This window comes from Prionailurus viverrinus, chromosome B1, assembly GCF_022837055.1.
Source record: "Prionailurus viverrinus isolate Anna chromosome B1, UM_Priviv_1.0, whole genome shotgun sequence".
Classification (NCBI taxonomy): Eukaryota; Metazoa; Chordata; class Mammalia; order Carnivora; family Felidae; genus Prionailurus; species Prionailurus viverrinus.
In genome coordinates this window covers 3123478-3144147 of record NC_062564.1, presented here as the reverse complement: position 1 = coordinate 3144147, position 20670 = coordinate 3123478, and the positions used below count along the sequence as shown (strand labels likewise).

The 20670-nt window shown below is 43.8% G+C and overlaps 1 protein-coding gene across 1 annotated transcript in view; it reads left to right on the top strand.

The window, feature by feature from the left end:
• CSMD1 (CUB and Sushi multiple domains 1) overlaps positions 1-20670 on the top strand; it is a gene marked incomplete at its 5' end in the record, with an annotated part of 688146 nt that overhangs the window by 312143 nt on the left and 355333 nt on the right. The window contains 4 exons of the mRNA XM_047855978.1: positions 715-903; positions 11290-11406; positions 12870-13085; positions 15825-16013. Of these exons, the coding sequence (XP_047711934.1) occupies positions 715-903; positions 11290-11406; positions 12870-13085; positions 15825-16013 (711 nt within the window). The remainder of the gene's footprint in view (positions 1-714; positions 904-11289; positions 11407-12869; positions 13086-15824; positions 16014-20670) is intronic.

The window sequence follows — 20670 nt, the reverse complement described above, 5'->3', positions numbered from 1 at the left end:
TTGAATTCATAACCACCACACTGTCATCCTCTTCCCCTGCTCCCATTTTCCTTATCTTTTCAAATGTGTATTCTAAAAATAAAGAGAAATCTGAGAGAGCAAAGAAACTCTTGTAATGACATGATCATAATCACTTGACTTTATATAGCACTTTTTAGCGCCTTTTAGCATAGGCTAATTGTAGCCATCTCCAAAGTGGCTGACTGACGTGCAAATGTGAAAAATGCACGGATGTATGGAATGCAGTTTTACAGAATCAGATCCAGTGAGGTCTTAGTTTGCAGTATGTGCATATGGACTTGGGCGCATGTGTGCGTGTCTACGAAAGTTGAAGGATGACTGCCCAAATCTAACTAGAACATAAAATACAGTAAGGGGAAGGGGGAGGCTAGAGATAGACAGAAGACAGGCTTCATTTAACAGTTCACTGGTTTTCCAATGAAGTGAAATAAACTTCAGACATCAAGGGATTATTCAGGTTTGTAGACTTACAGGTCATCTGATAAATAGTTAACAATATCTGTCTCTACAGAAAAACAGGATCAGATACGCAAAAGTGTATTGGTTGTTTACGTTAATGGATGGTTGGATTCACTTGAATAATTTTCCAGGTCTGATGATGTCTGGGGATATTTTATATGTACGACTGCACACATATTTTTTCTGTAAGCCAGCAGAGTTCCATGGTTAATGTATTTTTTTCTGCGCACGCAGGTGTGACTCTGGACTCGGACTCTTGCCTTGACCCAGGAATCCCTGTGAATGGGCATCGGCACGGCAGTCATTTTGGCATCAGGTCTACGGTGACTTTCAGCTGTGACCCGGGGTACACACTGAGCGATGATGAGCCCCTGGTCTGTGAGAGGAACCATCAGTGGAACCACGCCCTGCCCAGCTGTGACGGTAGGTGGAGCTCAAGGGAGCCGTAAACCCTACAGAAATGTGGACACTGTCGATATCTCAGTTGTTTGGGTGGAATGTGTTGTATTGTACAGGGCGGTATGATACGAAAAGTTGTACACCTTAGAAACAATTCCGTTTAATACTTGAAGTTTATCTAGCACATTTTTTTTTCTATGAGGTAAGGCGTCTGTCTAGAAATGAAAAATAAAAAAAAAAAATATGGACCGGTCTTCAACTTTATCAGCAGACACGGAAACTTACAGAGCTCAGTTATGCACACACTCTTACACGAGGCATTTGTTGAAGACAGCACGAAGGCAGGCTAGTGAGCGCGTGTGCTCCACATCATCAGGCCCAGTCTTCCTCCGAACCGAGTCCAAGCATTGAGCCACCACCCTGAGGTCTACACAGCTCCTCTAAGCTCTCAGCACTCTCCCTGGGACAACCGGGAAGCACCTTCCCAGAAGACCCCCAAGTGGTTTCCCGGGTGGCCACTCCCCCTTCCCTGCAGGTATCTGCCCTTGGAAGTCTCCAAACAAATACCTTGACAATGGCTCCATGCAGGGCATACACAAATATGGTACTTGTGGCCATTCGCAAAGACACTAAGGGATTTGTCCTTTGGCCATGAATAGAACAACATTATCACATTATCTCTATAAAAAAGAACATATTTTTCCCATTCACAACAGTTTTTCACCAATGTTGTAATGTGGTTGTATTTGTGGCTTAGAGAGAACCATAACAGAAATGAATTTACCTATAGAAAATACCACACTTCATAACAAACTATTATAAAAAGTTTCATGGAAGGCAAGAACAGAATAACTTTCTTAGTACCAGGAATGTTATTTCCTATTATCCAGAAAATCCTCATGCATGCAGTAATATAAGAAAACGGCATAAATTATAAATATTACAAAGAACAGACTGTCAAGTTTGGGCAGTAAGTGCTAATAGATGACCATGTTCAGGATAAACATAGATCTGTGGATTTCCACAAAGGATACAGTTAGTAGAAGTATAATATCTGTATACTCTAAAACCTTCAGGAGTATATTTAACAGGAAACATGGAGACTTACCTTAAAATAATTTAGAAGTTTACAGTAGAATACAAAAAGAATATCCTCATACAGGGAAATACCTAATACATTTCTGGACGGTAGGGATGAAATTTAAATATACAAATTTTTTACAAATAAAGTTTTACGATCAATACAATCTAATTAAAATGAATGAAAATGAAAAATAGATGAAAATGAAAATATGAAACCAGTACAGAAATACACAAATAGATTATATGCCTGTATAACAACTTAATTTGCTAAAATTACTCCAAATCCATGAGGGATGACATTTCATAAATGATGTTGTTCAAATTGTGAATCCAGACACAATAAATGGAAAACATTGACAGATTTCACTACATACAAATTAAAATTTCTATTGAAAAAAAAGTTAAAGGAAAAGGTCAGACTACAGAAAATAATTGGTCTGTCCATGTAATGTGATTCGAGATACTTTTATCACCCAAACGGATGGAAGAAAAACAGTGACATACACAAAACAACAGGTCCATGAAGAAAACACATACATAGGCTTTTCAGAGAAGGAGACAGAACACTTCAAAATATGTCCACTCTGACATGGACTCAGGAAAATGCAAAAAAAAAATGTTTTTTTTCTACCCTGTTGATTTGCAAAAAAGTAGAAAGGTCAAATTACTCTCCATCATCATGGGATTAGGGAGATGCACGTTCATTCTGTCCTGTTGCTAGGAAACTGAAATGATACCCCCTTTCTGGAGAAAAGAGCAAGTCTCAGGACAATGCACGTTGTGTACGTGAACATATCCATGCATGTACTTACAGACACATTTACGGTATATACGTAGAAACTGGCTGAAAATAGACATTCTAAAATGGTAACCCTAATGCTCTCATTTTGGGAGGTTGGCAGGCTGTAGGGAGAGGGAGAGAGTCTTTCAGTTTTTATCTCCACATTTTTTTGGTGTTATATGAATTTGTATTAGGTCTTATTTTTGTAATTGGAACCGTAATGATGAAGAAAATAAATAAAATTTACCCATGTAATTACTAAACAGTGTCAGAGGATGCTAGCTACTGAACTAACAATTTTTTTTAATCTGAGGTATCATAAATAGTATGCAAAAGTATTTACTATATTTATAGTAGGATTTTGTATTGGCAAGAATTATAACAAGGACACAAAGTATGATAAAGGTCTCACACCTAAAATACTTAGTTGTTACTCATGCATAACTAAGCCTCAATCAAAATATTTATTAAACCATTTAATCCAAAATCTGCAGTAAGCAAATCATAGAAGTAATTTTATTGGAAGAGTTATTTACCTGATATGCAAACACGTGGCTCTATTGGGAGCCACTGTGCAAATTTAATAATAATTGTTATTTCTTTTTATTTTTTTGACCAGAGCTGAATGGGACTTAGGAAGGGAGCACATAGAAGTTGCTCTCTTTTTTCCATTTTCCTTCGGGATGAATGAGTTGAGCAACTGCCAACGCGCGGCCTCAAGTTGTAACTGCAGACTTTTCAGGCAGCGCGGGGAAGATGGAAAAGTTGAGGTCTCTGTGCTTTAAACACACAATCAGTTGGGGCGCCTGGGTGGCTTAGTCAGTTAAGCGGCCGACTTCAGCTCAGGTCATGATCTCACGGTCCATGAGTTCTAGCCCCGCGTCGAGCTCTGTGCTGACAGATCAGAGCCTGGAGCCTGCTTTAGATTCTGTGTCTCCCTCTCTCTGACCCTCCCCCGTTCATGCTCTGTCTCTCCCTGTCTCAAATAAACGTTAAAAAAAATTTTTTAAAAATACACAATCAGTTGTGTTGATGAAAGTGCCCAGCTCTTCACAGGAAAATACACAACAGTCGTCTAACTAACTAGACTCTGGATCTGGTAGAAAAGGCCGCCATAAGGTACTAGTGAGAGTAGGCACGTATCCAGACCCACCTGAGATGGGTAATTCTGATTTTAAGTTGGATTCTTCTCAAGAGAGGACAACGACACTCTCCATGTATTCCTGATTGAACAGTGGTAGTAACTTAGTTCATTTAAATATTTTAGTATCTGACCAAGATGACTTTCTCCTCTGCCCAGTAGACAACCCAGGCACGTCTGTCCTCGTCCCCTCAACCAAGCCCATGCAGTAGTCACCCCCCCCCACGTCCCTTCGTGTTGCGTTCCCCGAATCTACCCCTCCTCCAAGACCAGGATGCACTCAACCAAATCACGCCAGGTCACCAGCATTAACTTTTCTAACATCCGTTTCTCCTTGTGTGCAGTGCCATAGACTTTAACTTTAAAACGTATAATCCCAGGTAGCCGGATACACTCTGTGGTAACCCACGCAGCCTGCTATAACAAAATAAAACCAGACACGGTGGCTTCTCTACAGCGGGCATGTGTTTCTCACTGTTCCGGAGGATGGGGTCCAAGTTCAAGGGACAACACGATCCAGTTCTTGTGAGGCCCCCCTTCTAGGCTGCACATGGCTGTGTTCTCCCCGTGTCATCTCAGGGAGGAGGGGGCGAGGGAGCTCTGTGGGGCCCCTTCTATAAAGGCCATAATCAGCTGTTGTGACATACCCACACCTCAAGGCCCTGACTTCTCAACGCCATCACGTTGGCCATTAGGGAGTCAACATGAGTTATGGCGATACACAAACATTCAGACCATAGCATGTGTATATATCACACATACACTTAATTATTTAATAGTTTTCTCAGTTGTATTTTTTTTAAGTTTATTCAGTTTGAAGGACAAAGAGAAAGCATGCATGAGCAGGGGAGAGGCAGAGAGAGAGGGAGAGAGAGAGAGATTCCCAAGCAGGCCCTGCCCTGAAAACACATAGCCTGATGTGGGGCTTATACTCAGGAACCATGAGCTCATGACCTGAGCCGAACTCAAGAGTCAGGAACTGAACTGACTGAGCCACCCAGGTGCCGCTCCTTAGTTTTCTTTTAAGGTCATAGTGATAGGCATTGAGGGTCTCACCTAAAATGCAGCACTTGAGCCCGGATTTCAGTGATGAGTCGAATTTCCCAAAGTGGCCAGCCCGTGCAGAGGCACCGAGGCAGAGAAAACAAACACACTGGGGCTGACCTGGCACATTCTGCAGATTCCTGGAGGTTTGGGGACATAGAGTGAATGGAACATGAACAAAATGGTCAGTGGGAAATTCTCTCAGAGAAACGAAGGGAGGGAGGATGGGCAGAGAAGGGTCTCGAGTCCTTAAAGGTAGCTGACATGCTGTAGAAATGATAGCATGCATTTGGCCTTTTCCACGGAAAAGAAAGTACATTCGATTTATGTGTTGTGTCTCTTTTCCTTTCTCCCCACTGAAATCCGTGTACATTTGAAATTTAACCCTTCTAAAGGAATGTGTAACATAAACTGTTTGCTTTGCTTTGGTTTCATTGAAAACTCTTTCAGATAATAATAAATTTATGATAAATGGCTATTAATAAATCTGAAAACCTGGGGAGATTGTAGAGTTTGATATCAGAGTTTTAGTCAGTCATGGTTGATTGTTTTCATTTAACCGTAAGAACCGCTCTTGTTGCATTTTCAAATCTTAAGCAATCTCTTAACCCCCCTGGGTTTTTATTGTGACAAATGATACATCAATAGGATATTTAAACCTTTAAAGATTCATAGCTCTGAGAATGGAAGAAGAAATCAGAATTAATTATAATATTTTATATCACCATGAAAAGAAGATACACTCTATCAGTATCTCTTTCATCTGCATAGCATTTTGCTTCATTTCACTTTTACCGTTTATGCGTTAGCATACTCACATTTTAAAGAGATAATGTGAACATTCAAATAAACTGCCTTCTTCTTATTTGTTGAAAGACAAGTGCTAGAAAAATTTTGGAAAACTTTCTTCACTGAATAAATATTTTTGTACGCTCTGGACTCTTTCCATAAGCATCTATTGGAAAACTACTGTATTTGTAGCTACACAGCTGAAAGTTCGTGATCTTGTAGCATAGAGAAGGGAAAGACTTATTTTTTAAATCACCCAGTGAAAGAAGTGCTTTATGAGGCACAGGAAAAGTGTTTTGAGAATAGAGAGATGAAAAAGATAAGTTACAATTTGGAATCTTGGAAGTCTTGGGAGGCAGGATTTGAGATGCATCTTTCAAGATACTGTTGAGAGGAAGAATTGGAAGTGAAGGGATGCTAGGAGTCCAGGCATGAAAGTGTCAGCGGGCTAAGGGATTTGGGGGATAGGGAGTCGTTTGCTCTGGGTGGATGGGAGACTGAAGGTCATTCAGAGCCCTTTCACACTAGTCCTGGGGGACAAACCCTGTTTCCTTGGCAAGACTTGAAACCACGGGGCGCCATGGTCCCAGAGTGGGACTCCAGCTTTCTCTGAGAAAAAACTGAGGATGATGGCAGGGCTTAAAATACACCCCCTGCTTTAACTGAACAGCTCTAAATTATTCTCCCTTTTATTGGTAGGGTTTCCACGTAAGATTTATTTATTTTATATAAAAGATTCCATATAAATACGTGAATGAGTGGTGGAACAAATGAGTGAACGAATGAGTAAACTTAATAACTCTGTAGGACATGGAGAGGCCACGGATAATTGGAAATAGAATGTCACCCCATTAAATTTTTGCTTCAGATAGAACTTTATTAGTAGTTTAAAGCGAACAAGGAAAACGGAAAATAAGAAAAGAGGGACAAAGCAGACGGAATACTGTGTGCTTTCACACGTTAATCTCTCTGAGGAAGAGACAGGAAGGCAGGAGCTGGGACATAAATCACACAAAGAAGGCCTGAAACACGCCAGTTTCACCAAGCGTGAGAGGTGAGAAACAGAAAGTGGCTGTGAAGACAGGGCCCCGGAGGTTACATTCCAAGGGCCTTCGCCGGCAGTGGGAAACTCAGCCGTGGCCTGAGAAGGAAGCCAGTGTTTCAGACACGATTTTGGGAGCCAGCAGGTTGGTCCTCAGAGTCGGTGCTGTGGAAACAAAGGGTATTTTCAGGGGAGCGAGGAGAGGCCGTCCGCTCCGATTCCTCTGGCCTGCCTCTGGTCCAGGCAGAGGAGACACGGAGAAGTGAACACTGAAGCCGGGGTTTGGGCTCTACGAGCTCGTGTCCGCACACTGGGACACATCACAGGCCTCTGGGCAGGGTCCGGCGACGGGAAGTGGACACCCGCAGGGTCCGCGGGTGGTCTGGGGGCTTCGCAAGGACACCCCTAGACCCCCAAGACTCTCCAGGACACTGGCAGCCGGCAGCCTGTCACAGGGCAGTCTGTGAACACGGGGTCCACTCAGACCGCCCGTGCCCCCTCCATCCTCGTATCACCCACTCAACGGTCCACATCCCGTTGGCCCGGACACCTGCGCGGATGGACTCGGCAGCGCCCCCAGCCCACCCCACCGTGCTCTAATTCCCTAGACCGCCTGTGAGTTCCGAGAACGTGTTCAGACCCTTGTTCTTAGTCCTGATTAGTCGCCTCCACAAGTTATTTTCCTGGCCCACTGGAATGCGAACTTTGGAAGAAGAGTGTTTTGTCTGCGTTATTCGTTGCTGTGCGCCCAAGAGCTTGCGTGAGCCTGGAAAATACCAGTAAATTCCTCAGTAAGTCATTTCGGATGGAGGTGTGGGTGGATGAAGGGATTAAAGTAGAGCCAGAGGCAGAACTCGAGACATGTTTGGGAAAGACTGCATATACGTTCATCGTTCTTGTCTTTCCTCCTTTCTGTATGTCTCCGTTTTCCCGAGAGGTTGCCGGTGTAATGTCTCTGGGTCTCTGACGGTGGGTGGGTGACGTCAATAGAAAAGTGAAATTCAAGAAATTATGGCCCTAAGGATAGCAAAAGTAAAGGTTTACTGTGCTTTTTATAACTACCGGAAAAGACTGTGCACTGCAGGAAGAAACAGATAATTGTCATTCAGACTACATGCCCCGCTCCCTGTGGCGCTCCTAAGGGAATGGAGACTTGTCTGTGAGGATGTGGCCAGAGGCCCATGTGGACAGTAAAAACGAAAGCAGTTCCCTTATGTCTCTCTCTTCCCTCTTCGGTGTCAGGCGGGAATACCAGTACAGTTGCGTACCTCAACTCTCCTTTCTCTAAAAAAAGAAGGAAAAACAAAAAAGGACGCTTTGTGGATGAAATTATTTCTATTCAAAACTCTTCATAATGCTTGAAGACCATGTTGCATTTGCACATACATGAATCAAAACGAGCCGCAGATTTACCGATTTACTTCATCGGTATCTTTCTTTCTTACCTTGCTCCCAAACGGCGCCTCGATGGTGTGGGTTTGTGCTCTGTGAGTTCGGTGTTGAACTGATGGAAACATCAGTGGTCAGATGTCTCTCCTCCCAAGCTTCTCCCAGTATACGACCCACCATTTTATCCTGATGGCATGAAGACAGAGGGTGAAACAGAGATTGATGAATTTTATAGTGTCTTAAGTGTAGCTGGATATAGATTATTTTTATCCGTTTTCTCCAGCATGTGCAGGTTTTAAGGTAAAGATTACTACGAATAACTGTATATGTGATACCTCAACTTGACATCAGATGGTTTCCACTCGTTATGCTTCCCTTCTTGGTAAATATTTGAGAAGCTAACGTCCCGATCTACCCTGATCCAATCACAGACACATAGAAAGTTGCTAATAGGTAGCTGCTGTGCTCGAGGCTGCATTCTGTCCTCGGTCTTGTCCCAGGCCACGGCTACCTTTCTCATGTCCTTTGTTGAAGCTTCTCACCTCCCTGGGCTGGTTAGCCCTGGCGAGAGCGGGTTTGGCTTCTTCATCCACATCCATTGGGAGGGTGGTCTCCAGGGCTCCTGTTCTTGCTCCCATCCCCTGGGGGGACTTGTGAGTCCAGCTGCCATGACAGATGTTCTGCGTGGATGTGCAGTAGGCATCCAGCTTCAGGGACCTGAGACTGAGCTGGTCTACACCCCAGAGTCTGCCACACCCTTCAGTTCCTTCACGCTCTTTTAATTTTTAATTTTTTTGTTTTTTTTTTGTCATGGCGTCCACATCCCATTCATGAAAAAAGCCCAGTGGCTCTGCCTTGAAACCATGGCGAGGTCCTCCCCACTTTCTTCGACGTCTGCCGTCGTGTCCTACCCGCTGGACCCTCTGCCAGCCTCACGCCATTCTCGCCCAGCGCCCTGCAAAAAGGCCCAGTTAGCGCCTGTCCTGCCCCACAGGAGCCTCCAGGGCCCTACACCTCACTCAGACAAGTGGCAAGGCCCCCACCCTCTAGATACTGTTCATCCTGGCCTCTCCAGCCCCCTCCCTCTCAGCTGCCCTGGGGCACGTCCCACCCACAGCCCTACTCAGGCCTGGTCCCAGTGCTTGTCTCTGCACACAAGTTCTTCCCAGGTCTCCAGCCGCTCCCTCCTTGGTCTCCAGGGTCTCTTCATGGGCCACCTCCCAAGTATGCTTCCCTGCCCACCTGCACAGGTGGCCCCCAACCCCACACAGTGCGGAGAATTCCCTGGCCTTCTCTCCCTCTTCATTTTCTCCCCTGGTGCTTACCATCTCCCAACATCATGTATAATCTGCTCTTTACATTATTGCAGAAATAGTCTCTCTCCTTCAACGCAGTGGTGACTCTCTGAGGGCAAGGACTTTTGTCTATTTTGGTCACCATTTCCAGGGCTGAGGGCAGTGTCTGGCCCTTTGTGGAACAAATTAATTCCAAATGTTATATTAACACTACCTGTTTCCTAATGAGATGGAGTCAACCTAATTTTAAGACGTGACAATCCTCCACCGTTAAAATTGGCTAGAACTCACTCAAGAAGTTTCTGTTTTGCTGATTTTTATGTAACTCTTCCCATGTGGTTTACATTTTCAAAGAGATTATCTGTTCCCTTAAAACACATGATGCATGAGCATGATACGAAGATCGCATCCTTCACAAACTCGCTAATTCTTCCGCAGCTGTTACTTTATGGAACTAGCTTTATGAGACACAGTTCAGGATGCTCATTCTAATAGGAGAACATTACTTCAGGTATCAGTCATTTAATGATAATCTTACCGAGTTCCAAAAAGGAAGCTTGGTTACATGTGTGCGTGGAGAGCACATGGTAACAGATTGAGAACTGAAACTTCCCTATTCCATCGATTCCCTCAATGTCTCTACTTTCTCATTCACATGATTGCATATAACCTTTTTCTTTATTCAGAAATGAGTCTCAGGGTGCCTGATTGGCTCAGTCGGTTGAGCTAACGACTCTTGATTTCAGCTCAGGTTGTGATTCCAGGGTCCTGGGATCAAGCCCCGCATCGGGTATGGAGCCTGCTTAAGAATCTCTTTCTCCTTCTCTCTGCTCCTCCTACAAGCTCCTGTGTACTTGCTCTCTCTCCTCTCAATCCCTCTTTCTAAAATAATAATCAAAAAAAAGATTAAAGAAATTAGTCTCTAAGACACATTGAACAGGTCATCTTGTTGAGGATTTAAATCCACTGAAGAACCACTAAGACCGTCAACTCTAAAAAAAATGCAAACCTGCACCATTTCTGAAGCTGTAATTGTGCAAGTCACGGTTGTCTAGAGAAAAAGAACCAGTAGGATGTGTGTGTGTGTGTGTGTGTGTGTGTGCGCGTGCGCGCGCGTAGAGAGAGAGAGAGAGAGAAGGAGAGAGAAAGGGAGGGAGAGGGAGAGAAAAAGGGAGAGAGAGGGAGGAGAGGGATTTATTATAAGGAATTGGTTTACATGTTGTGGAGGCTGTCCAGTCCCAAGACTTGCAGTGGACAGCTGGAAACACAGGAGAGCGGATGGCGTGAATTCTAGGCTGGAGGCTGTCAGGCTTGAGACTCAGAAAGAGTCCAAAGGTAGGAAAAAAATAAATAAATAAACTGATGAGATTATCTGTTCAAAGGCAGTCAGACTAAGGGAGTTTCACCTTATTTGTGGAAGAATCACCCTTTTGTTCTGTTGGAGCCTTCCACTGATTGGCTATGGCCCACCCACATTAGGGAGGGCAGTGGGCTTTGCTCAGGCCACCTATTGAAATGTTAATCTCATCCTGCATCGTGCCAGATACACCCAGAACAACCTTTGACCACAAATCTGGGGATCCCCCGGCCAGGTAAGTCACCCACAAAATCCCACTCTTGTGGCCATACCCGACTCTGTTATTTTTTGGGTTTTGGACTGTTTAGGATGCCTTTCTATGACATAGCTAATTGCAGGTAAAGTTGCAGTTTTGTTTTATTTTTCATAGAGGTGATATTTGACACACTTTTAGTCCTTGTGCAAAGTAAATATCACTTTAAAAGTATTTTATTCTAGCAATCATCGCAAAAATTTACTACAGCGATAACTATTCCTTATTATTTAAAGCCCTCTGTGGAGGCTACATCCATGGGAAGAGTGGAACCGTCCTTTCCCCGGGGTTTCCGGATTTTTACCCAAACTCCCTGAACTGTACATGGACCATTGAAGTGTCTCACGGGAAGGGTAAGAATATTACATGGATTTTATATGTACAGAGTGGTTAGAAGAAGGTATGCATGCGTGAACAAGCAAGCTACGTGATTTCTTCACATATTATTTTAACCGTAAATTTTGATGTTACGTATGATTTTAGAAGAAGAGTGGTCTGGAATCACTGATGCTACAGTAGGAGTAGATTCCCTGTACTGCTTTCTATCGGGTAACTTAGATTGATACAGGTCAACGTGTGTTTGGAAAGTAGGTGTGCTGGCAAGGAAAAGAGGCGTGCGTCGGAGAAAACACAAATATTGATGAGGTCAAAGGAAGTAAAGTATCCAAACTTCATCTCCATGATACATCTAGGATAAATTTTGTACTTGCCTTATTTTCTAAGTTTACTCAGTATTATTATACGTAAGTCATTTATCTTCACACAATCCAGTGATGATTTCTGGAGCAGATTTAATTATCCTCATTTTATAGATATGCATACTAAAAGCCAGGAAGACTCGTAATTTGTGTGAGAAATGTAGTTCATAAACACTGGATTTAGGACTGTACCTGGGTATGCTATTGTCATTCTGTATGACAACACTTGTCATTTTTAAGGAGATAATATGAAATTTTGATCACATCAATCTCATGGAGACAAACTGTCTTACACTTAATTTGGACTCTGTTGCTGCTAAATTGACATTTTTGATTATGTGCCCTATATTATGCTATGCTCATAGGTATCATGAATGCATGTTCAGAATTTCCTTGAAGGAAATCAAAAATAAAGCAGAAACAAATTGTGAGTGACTGAGTTTGTCACTATAAAAATGAGTATTTTTATTTAAAAGGAGCTGTTTGTAGTTAATGTTACTCGTTTTCCTATAGGAATCCACTGATCCTTGGTCGGTATGGTTAACGTGAGAACAGATGCCTAGAAGGCACATAAATCTATAATTTCAATGAATTCTCCCCTCAGCCCTACGTTTATATGGCTAGACCTCCAACCTAAGGTTTCCTAGAAGATATTTGTTAAATGTAAATGAAAAAGTTACCTGGTCCTTCTCTCCTCTGGGATAAATGCTAGTCGCCATTCCTACATGCGTTTACTGTAAATGCCCGCCATGTTGTACTTGTATATCTGTGTCTGTCTGTGTGTTTATGTCTGTGTTTGCGTCTGTGTCTGCACCTGTGTCTGTGCCTACACCCATAAGCCCATGTCTAATCTACACCTGTGCCTATACTTCCATATCCTTAAGCACTTATTTCTACCGTTTATCCCCTCTTCATTTCTAAGTCCACTCTTTCTATCCATTCTCTGTATTTTCCTTTGAAATTTAAAAGTTTGCTTATTAAGATTTGTTTTTTGATTCAAGAGTTTGATGTCTCTAAGCCCAGAAGAAATGGTTTTTCCTTAGCTGTTAACTCTGATATCTCTCCCTCCCCTGCCCACCCCGGCCCCTCCCCTCCCCCCCTCTTTTTCTGCTTCTCAGGAGTTCAGATGATCTTCCACACCTTCCACCTAGAAAGCTCCCACGACTATTTACTGATCACAGAGGACGGGAGTTTCACCGAGCCCGTGGCCAGACTCACTGGCTCTGTACTGCCTCACACTATTAAGGCGGGTTTGTTTGGAAACTTCACCGCCCAGCTTCGGTTCATCTCAGACTTTTCCATTTCCTACGAGGGCTTCAACATCACGTTCTCAGGTACGTTGTTCTCCTCTAACGTGTCTCTTCTCTGGCAATAATAGCACTGTGTGTGTGAGCGTATGCGTGTGCCTGTGCGTGCGTGATTACAGGTTAATGTCCCAGCAGTCGTGAGCATTAGCTGGTGAGCCAAGGGGGCCAAGCCTCCTTGAAGAAAGACGCTAGGACCTCTGCCCAGCATCCTCGAAATGGCACTTTGCAAATTCTCATCCCTGAGAAATTGCTAATATCACTAAGTTCTCCTGAAAATCCCCTCTCACTCACTTCTCATCAGTTCTATCAAAATCTCAAGGAAAGTGTCCCCATTGGGAGACATTCTCAGGAGAAGCCATCATCTGATTATTTTGGTGCCTGCCTTACAGCGGATGCCAATACTTGGCTCACAAACCTCCTCTAGAGTGAAAACAATAAAAAGGAAGAAGCGTAAACACACAACACACACAACTGAGGATGAGTTTTCATTTACTGTGATGCAGTTAGGAACACAGACAAAACCAGGCTCCAAAATCATGTGACATTTTTACTTTCAGTGATGGCACCTACATGATATGTGAAGGGTTTCTGCTGTTTGCCCGGGTTACACTGTTACTGTGAATGGAGCTGTGAATAGTATTACTGTGTTTTTGTGGACGCGGAAAAAGTACCCACACTTAAAAATTAGCCGAGCGTTTATGAGATGCATTTAACTGCATAAGCGATGCTCAGTGACCATGGTCAGGGCCCTGCACTAACACAGATGCAGCCTCAGCCCACAGAAGGGCGCTCCTGCTCTAAGATCCTGATGGGTGGACACAAGGGTGTTTTTGCACTTCTGTGTGTGATGCTTTGGAAAGGACAGTGCTCCTCCACTCCGCTCCGCCCAGCCCAGAGCTAATGCAGTTTTCATTAGGTAGTTCCTGAGTCCCGTAATCAGGAGTGATTCCTTCCCCTTGGACCTCCCATAAGTTCCTTAGCAACTTCTGATGCCACGTACGAGATTCGCCATCACAATATTTGGGTATTTATCTCATCTCCTGTTCTAAGGCTAAAACTCTTAGGAAAGGGGTTTCTGTACCTTCCGCCTTTCCATCAGCAGCAGGTGTATTCCTGTGTCTTCTACGCAGTAGGAAGTTAATAATCACGCAGTATCGCATGGTCCTTAGCGATATATGCGTTGAAATAACTGTCTTAAAGAAAAAGATTTCTTAGGGATTTTAAGATGCTCTGAACTATTTTATACGCCCCATAATTATAACCAGTGCCATTTATCTTTACCTGACTTTGTTGATTTTTCTTGGCATTTCACTGCATTAGTGGAGCTCTTGGGACGAGCTCAGACAACTTGATTTCTTGGAAATTTGCCTGTAATCATGGGTAATCATGAGATTGGCCGCTCTGTGGAACAAAGACTTAAATTTTCCTAACACTAATGCCTAATTCCTCTGTACCTTCTTTCCTGCTGGGTCTCAGTTCGGGCACCATGAGAATGTCACTGTCTTTGTTCTCAACTTCCATCGAGATCCAACATGAAGTCAACTAGAACATTCCACAGGAAGAATCTGGCAGCGCCCCACCTCTGTGGGGCTCCCCCCTAGATATGTCTCAGAAGTCTGTCGTTCCCACCCTTTCCATGACATCTGTTTCTTAATTCTGTCACTCCCAGCGCAGAGCTGACAATAAGCCTTTTGGTTAGCAAAGGCCAGAAGCCAGCTCTAGGGCTAATTGTCTTCTTCCGCAACCTCCCTAAACAGACAAGCAGGCGAGAAACAAGACACACTTTCCGGGGTCTTGGCAGCGCTTTGCAACAGTTTTAAAATATTTTAAAATGTTAAAAAATAAGGTGGTCGCGGTTTTTGAACACCTGGACCAATCCACTTGCACACAACCGATGGGAAACGATTCGCAAAGCTTGCAGAAGGAGTCACCTAACCTAGACTGTGTCACACAGGCTCAGACAGTTTTGAAAAAAAAAACAAAACACAACACAACACCTGGGATTGCAAAGCCAGTGCTGCCCTAAGCTTGTTCTTCAGGTGTGCTGAGGAGTAATTTCGTTTGCAAGAATTTCGCCTTGAAACCTGGCTGCAAACAATTGCCGGTGACACTAATACAATGGCGTTTATTTTTTAAGTGTCCAAATAAGTAGCAACTTTATCATGCAGATGAAGTGTTTTCCCTTCTGGGGGCTCTTCAGATGTGTGCACAAAATCAGTATGGTTTTCTATCTGCCTTTCCTCCTGCCGGCCCAGTTTCCTTCTGTCGTTTTTAGAAGGTTTTACTAAAGTGGCATTTCCCGATGCGCGTCACAGTAGTGTGTCTGCAGATGCTAATGGGACAGTGTGGGAGAGAGCTCCAGATGCACCAGCGGTTACACACAGCTGCCCAGCGTCTGCTCTGTCCCAGGTGTCATTCACTGATGGTTAATTGAGTGGGCTTGATTCTCCAAGCATCCTTGACCTTCAGCGCAAAAATTACTTCATAGGGTTTACGTCACAGCTGTAAAATGTTCACCTTATCTTAATGTTACACATCTATTTAAAAAAATACTAGAATTCATGCGGTTCATCACGAACCAGCTTAGGGTACAAAGAAGACCAATCCACATAACCACTACAGAGCAGTTTGAAAAACTATGCGTGAGGTTTTTTAAATAGTAGCCGTTGTTTTTTTTTTTTTTTTTTTTTAATTCTTGGTAAGTAAGTTTTGAGTGTTTACCCAAGTTCCCACACATTTACTCCGTCTCCTCTCTTCGTGTCTCAGAATACGACCTGGAGCCTTGCGATGACCCTGGCGTCCCTGCCTTCAGCCGAAGAATTGGTTTCCACTTTGGAGTCGGGGACTCTCTGACTTTTTCCTGCTTCCCGGGGTATCGCTTAGAAGGTGCAACCAAGCTTACGTGCCTGGGTGGGGGCCGTCGTGTGTGGAGCGCGCCTCTGCCAAGGTGTGTGGGTAGGTGGTCACACGCTTTCATTTCATTCACCCAGTGGGGACAGGGCGCGGTGCAGTCAGGGCGCAGGGCCCAGCTTGGCGAGGGCGGGGGGGGGGGCACCCTGCTACCCTGGGCGTGATCCCCTCTGGGCTGCACTTGCCTTGTCTGTGAAGTCAGCCCCTTTCAGCCCTCCGTTCTTATGACTGAATGAGGGTAAATCTAAAGCACGTGCCAAGCATATTTGTGAAGGAAAAAATACGCACAGAAGTAAAAATCACCCGGAACAAAAGGAAAAATAAAAGCGAGACGCCAGGCTGTGTTAACACGACTGGTGACAATTCTGTTGCTTAAAACAGTGAGTATCTCCTGGTGTAATGATGGGGACAGTTTAAAATACCGGTTTCCTTGTTAACTTTGCCATTTAACGCTTTTGATTTGATTGTGGCATACTCCTGCAAAGTGGGCATTGTAGAAACTTCCATGCCAGAGTAGTCTTCTCGGTGTGTTTTTGAGGAATTCAAGAGGGCATTCCAGAGAGAGGCAGGGGTCTTTACTGGGTACTTTCCAAGACGGTGGGATTAGGATGCGGGCCCAGTGGGGTTACATGTACTGCTGATCTGGGAACTGAGCTCCCATAAGGCAGAGAGCGGAGCGGAGCTGTGAGTGCAGGGAGGGCTAGATACAGAACCACCTGCCCGTCTCGGGTCTGCGCATCACCCCAGAGGTAATGCCTAGCACCTGCCACTCAGCCGTGTGGCTTAGCATCTGAAGGCTTTGAAGTCTGTCCTCGAGAGTTACAGAAAACTGCCTAAGGACGCAGCGTTATGACATTCATCTGGAGATTAATGCCAGCCCAGCGCAGCGGTGAGCCTCTGCATCACAGGGAGTCCTTGGTTCCGCCCTGGTCCCACTAGTTCATGTGACAGAGGCTGGTGGCAACGTTGTGGAGATGAGATTTCAGGACCCAAACAAATACTAAGTTGTTACTGTAGTAAGACCCACTTTTTTCCCATGGCAAAGAATCTCTTCAGTTGTCAGCACGGTTTAGGGATGTTGTTGATTGAACTGGTAAGAGGGTCCTTTTGTGTTTTAATGATATTCTGACAGTCAGGACTTCGTTTAAAAAAAAATTACACAAGTAAACACGAACCAAGCCATCTTTCTCTCTCACCAGGGCACCTATCTGTAAATGTCTATTGTCTGTCTTTCTCCTAAAATAGTGGTTTTCACTCTCTTTTTGGTTATGGTTTTTATTTGAGATTTGGATGCCATTTCTGAACTCTGTCTCAAAAAAAAGAGATACGGTATTTTGCCGATGGTCCTGGAAATTCCCAGGTTGCCTAGAATCCGTGTTCCCCAAATTGACAATTTCTGAATGAGATAGTTTAAGATCTGGAAGAAACTCCCAACCCAAGGAAACCAAGGCTTTGTCCCACACATGTAACGTTAAGACTACTGATTGGTCAACTCTGTTGATTATAGTATGCCATTTGCTGTGAGCCTGTTTTATTTAGATTCATTATCTGTACACTGTCCCTCTTGTTTTTTGGGTGTTGACATTGTCACCTAAAATATAAACCAAGAACCCATAGTTAACATCCATCATCCCTAGTTCCAGAGCCCACACCGCTCCAAGCTCTTTACATGTGTTGCCTCATTTCACTTCCAAGAATTAATGAAGTAACGTGACTGTCACTTCTGCTGTACAGATGAGGACACCGAGACACAAAGGGTCTCGGACCTTGGCCCACAGTCACGTGCTTACGATGTTGGAACGCAGGGCGCCCGAAACCACGCTTCTCACCGTGGCCCTGCACTGTCACAGCACCCAGGGGCCTGGGTGTGCCCTTTCTTTATTTAGCCTCTTGTGTTTTGCCTGGTGTTTCCTGAATTTCCCTCCAGCCCACCTGGGTGCAAAGTTCCTTTAGACAAAATGTGACTCTTGGTAGCCGACCCCCAGCTGACCCAGGAGGCCTCGGGAACTCCTTGGTATTTCTCCTTTTCTCTCCTTCTCCACGTCTAATTAGTGGCCCGTTTTGAAGATTCGGTGTCCCACCTAGTTCTCAGCTCAGGCTCTCCCGCCCGCTGTGTCTGCCCGGCCCTGGGGAGCTTCTCCCAGGCTGCAGGACGGAGCTCCCTGAGTGATCGATCTAGTCCAAGCCCCGTCAGGGTGTCCCCTTAGGAGAACCTGTTAGCCCCCAGCGGTGACTCTGGTGGCACACGAGGCCCATTATTTGTTGGCCCGACTTTCCACCTTCCTGCACGACTCAGCCACGTACTGAAGCATCAGCACGGGAAGCCCGTGCAGGCCCCTGGTCACCCCGGCTCTCCTTCCCTCTGTGTCTTTGTCGGTGCTCTTCCCTCATGTCCCTGTGCTCACCCTGCTTTTCTGTCCGGCTGACTCTGCCCCGTCGTTTGGAACTCAGTTTACGCGTGAGCTGTCTCTACCCCATCTCTATCTCCACCCCCTGCCTTCCCCCGGGGGCCTCCTCAGAAGGCTCTCAAGTCTGCACACACTGTGGAATCTCAGGGTCGCGCTTTCCCGGAGGCAATCCCTTTCTGTGGGGTCGCTGGGTTGCCTCTGATTGGCCCAAGTAGAGAGTCACGTGCCCATTCCTGACCACTCAGGGACCAGGACAGCTCTGGTTGTATTGGAATGCTTAGAGGCCAGTCTGCACAGGTGTTGAAGAATCAGGAAAAGTATTAAAAAACATACTTCATGGTATTTGAGATGTCTTGTGACATCTTGTTGGGGAAAAAAAAAAAAACCCAACAGGGGCGGAGTTAGAGAGCAGACATGAAGAGTGTCCAGTAGAGTTCTCTAAACTAATATGGCATCACTGAACACACAGGTTTTGAACACACGATTTTTTTCAGGCCGAGTATGATAAGCCTCTATATCTCCATCAGATTAATTACCAAATAATATCTGCTGAGAGAATTAAAAGAAAACTCAGTGAAAGCAAGAGTTATCTTGTTGTTGAATATCTTCATTAATTCTATTTATTGGACAAACTACAATGCCCGTGGATGGAATAAAATAGTTAAAAAAAAAAAAAGTCAACACTATTAGCCTCAGTTGTTTAATGGATTACAAATATTTTGGAGAAGCGTGGTAAAACAAAATAGGTTGCCTGTAGTTTGAGAAATTGAACTCAGCTTTAAATCCTTTGAACAATTCTGTCTAAACAATTCTATCTATCCCTATGCTGACCAGTCTGTTGCTTCCATTTATTTCTTGAATTTTTGGTTTAAAATTTCTTTTTTTTAAATTTTTTAATCCTTTATTTATTTTATATATTTTTTAATGTTTATTTATTTTTGAGAGAGAGACAGAGCATGAGTAGAGGAGGGCAGAAAGAGAGGGAGACACAGAGTCTGAAGCAGGTTGCAGGCTCTGACCTGTCAGCACAGATCCCGATGCGGGGCTCAAACCCACAAACCTTGTGATCATCACCTGAGGCTGAAGTGGGAGGCTTAACCGACTGAGCCACCCAGGCGCCCCGTGGGTTTAAAATTTCTGAAACAAAATTAAAACCTGAAACTAATCTCTGAATTTAATTGAATCTTAAAGGGTAACTCAATAGTAGCATTAAATTAAGGAAATAAAGGTTCGTAGGATAATAAATAGATTAAAAGTAGAACCAGCATTTTATTCAATTCTTCTATATTCTTCATGAATAAAAATAAGATTGCACATTTTAAATAATTTGGCTTTATATATAGAGTACATATGTGTAGAGATGCTGATATACAATATAGACTTTGTGTGTATATATATGTTAATTAATTTAAAATAATCAATTTACAAATTCACAATGGTCTCAAAGGCCCCACTGCAATTTCCACAAAACTTTAATCACTGCCACCAAACACTTTCGCGTGTTGTCACTTTGTTCAGGAAAGTCCCTGTTGGGGGGTGGGGGGGTTGCGTGCAGGCTCAGTGTTACTTCGGGGAAAGGCTCTTTGGCAAAGATTTTGCTTGAATCAGGTTTATGATGTGCGCACAGAGTATCTGGGCACAGCCAGGGGCCTTGGAAGTCATCCTCCAGAGCCCTGAGGAGTAAATGCCTGTCCTTCAAGCCCCAGGTTGGGGGTGTTTGGTGATGGCAGCCTGCGCTGAATAAGGGTGGTGTCACAGGTAGATACTGTTGAAAATCAATTGGCTCCTTTCTATTAAGTTAATTTAATTTTAATTACTTCATTTCCATTAAGAAACTCTAAATGACAATCCAATTTTAATTACAATTTCAGTGGGTTCTTTAGAGAAAGAACAAATGATTCATCTTAAGGAAAATTATATCCATTCATCTTAAAGCAATTGTAAATGGATTATTGAAAGAACTTAAAATTGATACATTTAATTGCTTTGGTAATAGAGGTTTACAATGGATATTTTCAGTCAAGTTCAAAGAATTTTTGAAACTCCGATGACTTAAAGTGTGTAATTTTCTGCGCACTTGCTTTTTACTGTTAGTGTCTTATTTTCTTTATTTCCTATGGGATAGAGTCCCAGGCTTTAGTGGGCAGAGTGTTACTATATTTTATTTGTTCTGCCATTACTTCTTTAGTTTTCCTTGGTGTTCCTCTGGACTAATAATTCCGGAATTTGCTTCACAAACCCATTGTCACACCATTGCACCCTTTTTGTTTTCTTTGAGAGTCTTCAAGATTCTT